The following is an 11,145-nucleotide window of genomic DNA, read 5'->3' as shown; positions in this document are numbered from 1 at the left end:
TCACAGCAAGAGGACACCAGAAATGGGCTTCACACATTGTACCCATGTGGGGAATCCAGCCCCACGCGACAGCACACTGTTTAACCACTGGGGTACCTACATGTGGTGGAGTGGGCGAATGGAGGGCTGTGGGTTTAATGCTGCATTGAACAATGTTTTAGTTATGTCACAGCATCTCAGCTTAATGAGGGAGAAAGTCCCCAAACGCTGCAGGTTGCACATAACAAACCTGGACCATAGGTTCCTGGCGTGCCCATGGGTAGCAACTCTGTACTGCAGATTGTGGCAGTTTACACAATTGTCCTATGTCCCAAGGGGTGGTGGTTTATATTCAAAAGGGTAATTTGTTTAGGTATTGGTGTGAAGGGGAATGATATTTACTGACAGATAACTGCCGTCATGTTGGGAAAACACGTAAATAGATTAATGTACATTGTACCAGTGAAAGAGAAGACCTGAAAGACACATGAAATATATACTTGACAAAAAATATATCATATCCATACATGTAGTAATACTTAAATATTTCACATTTGAGAAGAAATATAATAAACCATAAAATTACATAAATTTACGTTGTCATAGTAATAATAATATTAATTCAATAATGTATTGATATTATAAAAGAGGGTAAGATATGTGATTGCACCACTGTGTAATCTCGAGGTATAAAGGCCATGTGTAGGGGAGGAAGTGGTTGTGTGAGCGAGGTTGTGGAGCTGGCTGGAGTGAGTGAGTGAATGATTGCAAGAGTGAGTTAGCAAGAGGATGAGAGAACCAGCCTGTAGAAGAGTAGCTTTGGTATAATGCTGCATCTTTGTATGTTTTTTAAGCTGAATGTAGAAAGAAAGCTCACATTATACAAATTCCTTGGTGAACCCAGGGTTACATCTTGTGCTGACATACAAGTTCATTTTATTTTCATGAAAACAAAATAAATCAAATCCCACTACCAAATACCTTCATCCCCAGCATCTAGTCCTACAGAAGCATTTCTCTGATTCTTTGGCTCAAAGCTCTTTGTAAACATTTCTAAACAAAGCAACTTTACAAATTTTGCAAGAAGAAAATATTCAAGAACTGACAAAACACCTAACACATAAAAACTTTTATAGAAGCAGCAACTCAGTGTTACATTTTAAAATGCCCATTTTCTTGACTAATGTCAACAAGAAGAGTGATCCAGTCTATTCTGAAATCTTCATCTTAAAATGTTGTTAGTTGCTCAATGCCACACCCAGCATTGTCCCAGCTATCTCTTATCTCTAAACAATTCAGTCTGTACCAGACAATGCCGTGATTAACATTATGAGCATATATCTATACAATTGGGGTACAATGATATGCATGAAGTATCTTAAGTTTGACCATCAATACACTTTGCTGTCTCAACCCATAAAAAGCATGGGTACCTGCTGATCAAATTTAACATGGATTTCCAAGAGGTTTCATTACCTGTATGCCAGTCTGGAATACCCAATGTCAATTTTTTGGGTTGAACACATAACTGAGTGTGTGAGTTTAGTTTTAATCCACTTTTAGCAATGTTCAAGCAATTTCACTGCAGGGAACACCATAAATGGGCTCCACCCATTGTACTCATGTGTGGAGTCAAATCACCCGTGTTGAACACGTAAGTAATACATATTCTTAGATAAATGTTATTGTTTGTGTTAAGTAAAATATGTTATCAACATATTGACATTTGAGGTGATAATGAGGGAATGAAGTGAAAATTGTGTATCAAACAATCTGAGGAAAAAATAAAAACAACAACAGCCAATACATGTCAACAAGCACAACACTGTACAATCTTGTGACGGTAAACATCACCAAAAATACTGTAAAAAGCCATTTTTACAAATATGAACCAATCACCATGGCAATGCTAGTACAATCATGCAACAAAATGTGCCTCACAACAAAATGCTAAGCACTCGATTATTTACAGCATCATAATGTTTTCAATTTTCTCCATAGAATAGGAATATGTAGTACTGAGATAAATTGCAGTAACTTTTATGTGCTCAAAATGTGAGTTATATATATTCACTTGCTTATTGACGTGCTGTGACATAGACTTAATCCATGTGGTGTCATTCTTGTAGTAATTGTTGTTAAACACCACTCAACAATATTCCAACAACATTCCAGCTATATGATGCCTGTCCGTTAAAAACTAAGTTTGTATCAGACAGTACTTTGAATTGTTTTGTTCGAACAAAACAGTCATCATGATCCATCACAATCCTTTACAACAGCATTGCTGGGGAGCTATTCAGTCGACAGTCTACCATGTGTAACATGCCCAATAGGTTCTACTCTACTAACTTAATCAACCACTCTGATAAGAAGCAAAATGTGTGTTCAAATATGTTAACAATACTCTGTGTAAATTCGTATGTCTACTTCCCCACAGTCTGAACCGAAAAATGCTATTAGACATACAAACCATACCTTCCTTATAAGAATGAGTTAATAAATAAATAAATTAATGAAGGCCTAAAAAATATTGTTGTGGTTCCGACCAAAGGTTTGACCAACCCTTGAATTCTGGTGTTGATCTTATCTTTTTTTAAACAGTATGACTAAAATAAATTTTTTGATACCACTGTGTTATTTTCTTCCAGCACTGACAGATATTGGTCATTCTGATAAATAAAGTCGACATGATGGCCACAAGATTGACTGAGTAAACAATTACATGATAAATGTGTTATTAGTTTGTACTTTACTTGAAAAAAAAAATGTAAAAAGATTTCATAAAATCATACCTACCTACCTACCCTAAATGTAAAAGGGGTCAAATTGGAACCATAACATTTTTTTTCTTTGGCCTAATTTAAAAATTAGATTCGATTCAAGTCATGGACATGAATTGACATTTGACAGATTTACAAGGATAGAAAAAAAAATTGTGTACAAATTTGTTTAGCCAACAAAATACAGGCATATGCACATGTTCCCATAAACTATGACAGCACATTACACTAGGAATCATTTTTTGTGAAATCATATCTGTCTTCTTTATAAAGAAAATATGGAATGCATAAAATATGTACAGGGGAGTGGATCAGGAACAAATATATACAAATTGCACTCTTCAAGCAAAAGACTTGACCATTAGACAGACATCTCTCCAGCAGGGCAATACAGGCTCTGACAATGAAAACATATCTCATACTCTACAATACACTAAACCTCAGGACAATTTATTCTACTTCTGGGCTATATTAGTAACCTTCAGGGCAATATAATCTGCTTCAGCTGAACATAATAAACCTCAGGGCAATATATTCTACTTCTGGGCTATATTAGTAACCTTCAGGGCAATAAAATCTGCTTCAACTGAACATAATAAACCTCAGGGCAATATATTCTACTTCTGGGCCATATTAGTAGCCTTCAGGGCAATATAATCTGCTTCAGCTGAACATAATAAACCTCAGGGCAATTTATTCTACTTCTGGGCTATATTAGTAACCTTCAGGGCAATATAATCTGCTTCAGCTGAACATAATAAACCTCAGGGCAATATATTCTACTTCTGGGCTATATTAGTAAACTTCAGGGCAATATAATCTGCTTCAGCTGAACATAATAAACCTCAGGGCAATATATTAAACCTTGTGGCAATGTTATTAAACTTAACAATATTATTCCACTTCTGGGCAGTATATTAAACTTCAGGGTAAAATATTCTACTTCTGAGCAATATATTAAACCAAAATACAATATGTTAAATCTCATGGCAGTATAGTCTACTTCAGGGTAATATCATACAGATAAGGTATGAAATAATATATCAAGGACTTATCTCAACATCATCAGTGTCATCTACCTCAAGTAAATAATTCAATAGTCAATAAACACTTTTTAACATAGATACATATTGAATAAAGAATAAGTATAAATGTTACTTAAATATTTGTCAAATCATTAATTCTACTTAGAGCAAATATTATCAACTGTTCTTCAGGGGCTGAAAGAAAAGACCTACAGTTCAAAGATAAGCTAGAAAGCAATTCAATGTTGTATGATCTCAAAGTCATGTAAAATATTCATATCACCGTAAATGAAAAAGCTACAAGAATTATTTTTTGAAAATTCAGAAAGATCATGTCAGAGCAGAAAGACTGTGTTGCCCTGGCGATCTTGTGAATGACTAGATATATCGTTCTAATAACGGAAAGCCCAACTGTGCCTCACAGCAGTAAGCAAGACAGACGTGGCCTTATACCAAGCAACCTGTAAAACTGTATATAAAGCAACCTGTAAAACTATCTAGGCCAGTGCTATCCTAAGTACATTATACATTCACTGAAAGAAATTTTATCACAAAATAATGTTTATCAAAACATCATCATTGTCTTGTAAAACATTACACACGCCAATTTACTGGCACGATAATTTTGGTAATAACAGAGGTAAGGAGAGACATGTCATGTCTGCATCATCATCATATTAGTTGTATTTAATGATTCTGTAGAAAGGTGTTTGGAAAATATCATCTTTGTGGGTGAGTTGAAGTTAATTTTCACTCAAAGTGAGCAGGGCCAACTTCACACAGCAATATTCATTACAGTTGTTGTAAAGCTAATGTTACAGCAACAGACATACCGCTATCCTAATGAGCTGGCATCGCTATAACGAACTTGCTTGTCATGAAAGTAGCCACTAAGCCATGGTACTAAAGTATGTGTTTTACAGATTTCATTTAAAAACATAAAAATGACCCATATAACCTAAAAGAATTACATACTATAGAGATCGCGAGTTTCAATTCATTTATCAATGAAAGTTTGGTGGGAAGAAGTGTCATCATGTATGTTTTCACATTTGACATCGTAAAAATCTGGTTCAGGAAATCAGTAATCTGAGGCTGTAAAACGCACATGCTGTAAGTAATAACGCAGAAACTTCAGAACTTTACCAAGCTACACATAGCGAGTGAGTTTAGTTTTACACAGCTGTTAGCAATATTCCAGCAATATCTCAGCAGGGGACACCAAACATGGGCTTACACATTTTACCCTTGTGAGAAATTGAACAGGCTTTACTTTTCGTTAGTAAGACTTCCCGGGTTGTACTTTCTGAAATCAACTTTTCCTAACTCAATATGAACATCAACATTCAAATGATATATATGTGTTTGAAATCAATTGAAAAATATTCTTCAAGATTAAGCTTAAAGTGCAAATGGTTTCCCTAGCCAGATTGGAACTGCACCTTTCAGATTTGTAGGGAGACGCTCTTCCACACGGTCATCAGGCTGATGAATGAGGTGGGGTTGAATTATCTATTTAGAGTTACTGTCATCAAATTGATTTCATGTGCACTTCAGTTATTGTTATGTAGCTTCATTAAATGATCATCTACATTGTAATTACCTTTCATTGACGGTATATATGTTAGAGAAAACACTTCTCCTCGGTTTTGGTAGACAATGTAAAACCACTGGGGTTGGGAAATCCCTCCCCCTCCAGTTTTACATTATCTACCAAAACCATGAGGCATGTTTTCTCCTATACTTATTAACCACAAGGCTACCCAACATGGAGGATAAGACACATGTTCACTCTGTCAGAGGCCAGGATGTCAGTGATGATGAGCTCAGACATCAAAGCCCTGCTGACCAGGGAACCTGATAATCAGCTGTTCACACCTGAAATGGAAATGCCAAAAATGGAAACTTATGAAACATACCCTGCAGGAGTTTGAAAACATATCACAAAACACAGTTTTACATTGTTACCACGGTTACATTAATTATAATTAGGCGTGAAATCATACCTTGGTTAGGTGAAGAGCTCCATGTGTCGGCCTCAGGTGGCAGAGTGAACAGTTGAATTCAGATCTCCATGGAAACTGCAATCAAACTTACAGAGACAACATCATCATGTAGGTCATAAAAGAGAGAAGTGGAAAGGAAAGGTAGGGGGAAGAGTAAAGGAGAGATGAAGGAAAGGTATGCAGGAGAAAGAGGGGAAAATGAAGGAGGAAGAGTGAGTGAGTGAGTGAGTTTAGTTTTACACCGCACTCAGCGATATTCCAGCTATATGGCGGCAGTCTGTAAATAATCGAGTCTGGATCAAACAATCCAGTGATCAACAATATGAGCATCGATCTGCGCAATTGGGGAAGGAGAGGAAGGGAAGGGGGAGGATGGAAGGAAAGGAGGAAAGCAAAGCAGAAAGAGAGGAAAGGAGAGAGATGTAAGGAAAAAAAAGGAAAGGAGAGAGGGAAAAAGAGGACTGGAGAGAAGAGGAGAGAGAGGAAAAGAGATTGAGAGAGATGGGAGGGAACAGGTGAGAAAAGGGGAGCAAGGGAAGGGTTGAGGAATGGTTGGCAGAAAGATAATAGAGGAATACTTAATTTCACCTCATATATCTGTAAAGATATAACACTACTCTAAAATAAGTCTGTCTTTCCACTTTTTCACATTACTAGGTGAGGATAAGTCCCTACGCTATTCACAACACTGATATCATTGCCTCTACACTGATTGATACTCTATCGCAGCATTACAACCAGCGCTTATCACATTACTAGTCAACAGGTATATACTTGGGAAGAAATAACGGAACATATACAAACACAGCATCTGACATCCAACAAAGACAATAGTTCAAGTCGTGTAGTTACACGAGATTCTAATATTCCACTGTAGTATTTTATGCATATGGAGTGTTAATTTTGAACACAGTAGTGAGAGATTTACTTCAGTTCCATTATTTTGCCCCATTGATACAGTATGGCTAAATCTGCCATTGACAACAATGAAAAGACTAGTATAGGGTATAAAAAGCAATATATACATATGTGGTAACTTATTTATAACATACATTACTCAAAAAAGGTTGAATAACAAACAATATTTTCACTTGACTACAAAGAAGCATGTCATGAGGGATTACCCACAGTCCTATGAAATCAAGTGTTCCTAACTTCTTTTGAGTAGTATATATTCATTCAACTACAAGTAGTGTCAAGTGATGACAGCCATGTGCGTATTCCACCATTTATGTACAAATCATATTTCCTCAACAGCTGGGGGTTGATCAGTTCACATGACCTAAACTACTCCTATATTTAAGTCTCAGCTTACATTCATTTGATGGTGTATGCTTACGCTAATCATGGTATTCATATTATCAGTGTGTAATGACCTGCATCTATCTCATCCGTATTAGAAGCTGGACTCATTTCAGTATCCCATCCCTTCATTAATCCAGTCCAGCTCCTAATGGAAGATGAATCATGTGAGCTGTTGTATAAGAGCAACAGTTTACATGTTTTGCATGCCCCAGGTTAATAGGTTGAGTGCAGAGCTTTGAGTATACATATTTTCGTCATTTGTTTCAACATTTCTTTACATATACAGTTGTAGGAAAGTACCAGATGTCTCCCTGTTTATAATATGATTCAATTGATATTAGTGATGAGAAAAACATAATGAAAACATAAACGCAGTGCCTGTGCCATTGAAATCAAGGATATTGGTAAGCACCATCTCAAATCTTGCATGTACTACCCATTAACCTGAGCCATATCGCTGTTTATGTACATCTGAATGGCTTCACCAGAGCTTGCTTGTACATGTCATCTTAGCACTAAGGTTATTGTAAGAATGTGTTAAATTAGGGAAGATACAGTCACCTTAGTGCTAAGATTGTGTCCAAATAAACCTTCATAGTGAATCCCAGTAGGGTGTCTTCTGACATCAAATCCATTAACATGTACTATAAGACACTCCTATGTTATAAAATGTTTTATCAATAGTGTTTACATACTGAGAGAAACAAACATAGGAACATAGGAAAATTCCTTTAGAACATCTTCCTTTAAAATTTTCCAGTTTTCATCCCCAGCTTTGAATAGTGATGTGGGAGGAAATTTGAGAAATAAATAAAGGAAGTGGTGTTCCCCTATTTGTTTCCCTCAGTATATATTTCATATCAGGAGACACTATTTTTTATATACTCCAAATCCTTCTTCCAACATTTTCATGTCAGTAATAACCAGTGTCTTGATTATAAAAAACACATCAAACCAGCTTCAGTGGCTCAGATTAGTGATGTCATTTGATTGTGATGTCATGGTAACAGATGACATCATGATGGTCTAGTGACCATTGTCACACAATATCATTGTAGTATCTACTGATATCTTGGACAAATGTAACTAGGCACAAACACAATATAATTCAAAAGCATGAATAAATTAAAATGTATGTAAATGTACACCCTGTATATATACAGAGGAGAAAAGAGAGAGACTTGTAAGATTCTAAAAGTCAAGAGACAGATGATCCAAAGATTGTCAAAGTTGAAAGCAAAATTATCTATATCTAAGAAAATACATAAAATGGCTGTAGTTTAGACTTTAGCACAGCACAACCAAAGAAGTTAGCACATAACATCAAAAGATCTTCAGAACAGAACCAAAGAGCTTCAGCGCACTACTAAGAATACTTTCATCCATGTCAAATATACATGAAGCACCAATGCTGCCCCACTATCTCTAATGAAAGTTCATGTCATGTCAATCCAACTCATGTACACTTTTCTCTGCTGCCCTTCTGTCTTTGAGCCTTGAAGCGCCGATATTCCCTCTCAGCATACCGTTTTTCCATCGCCATCTCATTCTTTGATAGTCCAGTACTGATGTTCTCCTTGTTATCAGAAGAGAAGCGACGGCCATTTTGAATTGGTTTCATACCTCCATCATCCACAAACACTGAAGAATTGTTGGTGTTGTAACACATGTTAACATTTTTTGGACGAAGGACTCGACGTGATATTTTGCTGAAGAAGTTACCAATTGATGACCTCTTCTCAAGCTTTTTAGATGGCTTGCCTTCCAATTTTGGAAGCACTACCATTGGTCCATCATGAAGAGACATTTCTTCTTGATATGTGAATTTGCCGTTATCTTCAAGATGGAGGGTTGCTAGGGTACAACAACTTTCGGGTTTGGCTAATGGAGCTTGTCCTATTTCATTGTGGTTCTGCTTGAGTTTGATCTCCTCATACCTCACCCACTTTGTTGTGCCGCACAGGGACTCACCAAGGTCACTGCGACTTCGATAATGAGAGTTTCGTCTTGGCAGGCTTATTTTTGTCGGTCTCTTCATCCACACTGGGTCTTCATCTAGTAGGTTGTTTTCTAGTATCAGAGGAAAGACATTTTCAAGCTGAACAAAATCTACAAGAAAACTAAACACGTATATCCGACTGTAAGATTTAACTCATGTCTCACAGATGCATCCATTTTTCATGGGTGTAAGTGACAAAAATCTTCTGCGTTTACTACTCCGGTAAAAACATAAACGCAATTATGGTAAAGACAAGCCAACAATCATAGGACTCTTGCGCACATTATTCTTATAGTCAAAATCTAACACTAACTTTTGATGTTGGTACAGAAAAACAAATATCATCAGGAAGTCATTGACTTGAAACTGTCAAGACAAGTTACAAAGAATATAACCATCTCGCAGAATAGGATTAATTTATGGATGTCACTGTGTCTAGCAGTAAATATCTGCTCACTCCTTCATCAGACTCCCTGACCATACACATACCTGAACTGGTCATGACTTTTGGTGGCACCTTGGAACTGAAGTTAGGGAAGTCATCATCAAATGCCTCACTCCTGGGACGGTTCACCATCGGCGTTCCGGCCACGCTGATCCGACTCAAGTCCAGGGGGTGGAACTCATTCTCAGGGGTCTTTAGCTCCTTCTGTGCTGGCAGGAACTGCTTTCTCTTTGTCACTTCGGTCTGTGGTGTTGCAATGAGAGATGCAACTGTCGGGGTGAAGTTAGCATGATGAAGGTCACTGAGGATCTTCTCAAGAATTCTCCTCTTGTCTTCTCGCATGGATGAACTGGCCTCTGAAAGACAGAAATGACAGCTCAACTTTACAACAATTATTATGAAAAAATTGTCCAGTCTACATCGCACAACATTGTTTGTTTAAAGCCACAGTCGGCACTATTTCAGCTATACGATGGCAGTCTGGATACTTCCTGCCTATACCAGACAATCTACTTTAATCTAGACATCATGAACTTTTGTATATGTAATTAGGATATGAGTATGGACCAGACAATCCAGTGATCGACATCATGAGCATTAAGCTACACAACTGCAACACAGTCATATGCATTGCATATCCAAGTTTGTCAAATGATGCCTTAATCACCTTATGATATGGGTTGCCATACAGCTGGTATAACCAGGTTTTTCAATGGCTCATTGTACAAAAACCAGATCCATAATCATGACTTACTGGTCAATATGGCAAGATGTGTCATGAAACAAAAATAACATTGGGTTTACATTCAAGAACACAACTAAAATTAAAGTCACAAAAAACAGGTCATACTGACAATTTTGAGTCTAACCTCCTCCCCACAAAAAACAAAACAAAACAGCACACTGTTTATTCCTATTTTTTTCCAAGCCATGAGATGTTAACATAATCTCAAGACAGTGGACCATAACATTGGTTGGTTGGTTTGTTGGTTAACATCACACTCAGCAATATTCTACCAATATGGTAGCGGTCTGTAAATAAATCTGGACCAGACAATCCAGTGATCAGCATCATGATTAACCTTTTAAACTGGGACTTGATAACCTATGTCAAGCAAGTCTGCGAGTCTGACCACCTGATCCTGTTAGTTGCATCTTATGACAATTTTATGTTGCTGATGACCAATTCTAACCTGGATCTTCAGGGGTTGCAAATAATAGCATTCAGCTAAACAGGTGCTGTATACATAACACATCACAGCAGACAGGCAACTGTGGTCTTCACAGATGGTGACTCATCTAAGAGTTCACAGTACTTGGCCTTATTTTAATTGTGAACTTATGGACATTCCTGCTACACTGTTTCAAAAGGGACAAGACTGACTGTCGCATGCACCATGAACTTCCACATCACAGGACAAACACATACAAGACCAAGTCCAAAGGTCAGATGAACAAGATGTAAAGGCACAGCAAATTTTCATGTACTAAATACATGCACAGGATTTCACCTGAACCAGAACAAATTGTAAATAGAGAATTGCACACCCAGCATACTGTTTAGTCAAATGTATGGCAATCTGAGACTGCAGGAGAATACATA

At 37.1% G+C, this 11,145-nt stretch overlaps 1 protein-coding gene across 1 annotated transcript in view; it reads right to left on the bottom strand.

Moving 5' to 3' along the window:
- Nucleotides 1–8,527: 8,527 nt before the first annotated feature.
- Nucleotides 8,528–11,145, bottom strand: part of LOC137272064 (inverted formin-2-like) — a 47,955-nt gene continuing 45,337 nt past the window's right edge. Inside the window, exons 19-20 of the mRNA XM_067804432.1 lie at nt 9,587–9,898; nt 8,528–9,168 (exon numbers count right to left, since the gene is read on the bottom strand). Of these exons, the coding sequence (XP_067660533.1) occupies nt 8,555–9,168; nt 9,587–9,898 (926 nt within the window). The 3' untranslated portion in view covers nt 8,528–8,554. The remainder of the gene's footprint in view (nt 9,169–9,586; nt 9,899–11,145) is intronic.

The sequence above is a fragment of the Haliotis asinina genome, chromosome 2 (genome assembly GCF_037392515.1).
Source record: "Haliotis asinina isolate JCU_RB_2024 chromosome 2, JCU_Hal_asi_v2, whole genome shotgun sequence".
In the NCBI taxonomy this organism is placed as follows: domain Eukaryota; kingdom Metazoa; phylum Mollusca; class Gastropoda; order Lepetellida; family Haliotidae; genus Haliotis; species Haliotis asinina.
Note: the sequence above shows the minus strand (reverse complement) of the source record. Positions and strands in the feature narration are given on the sequence as shown.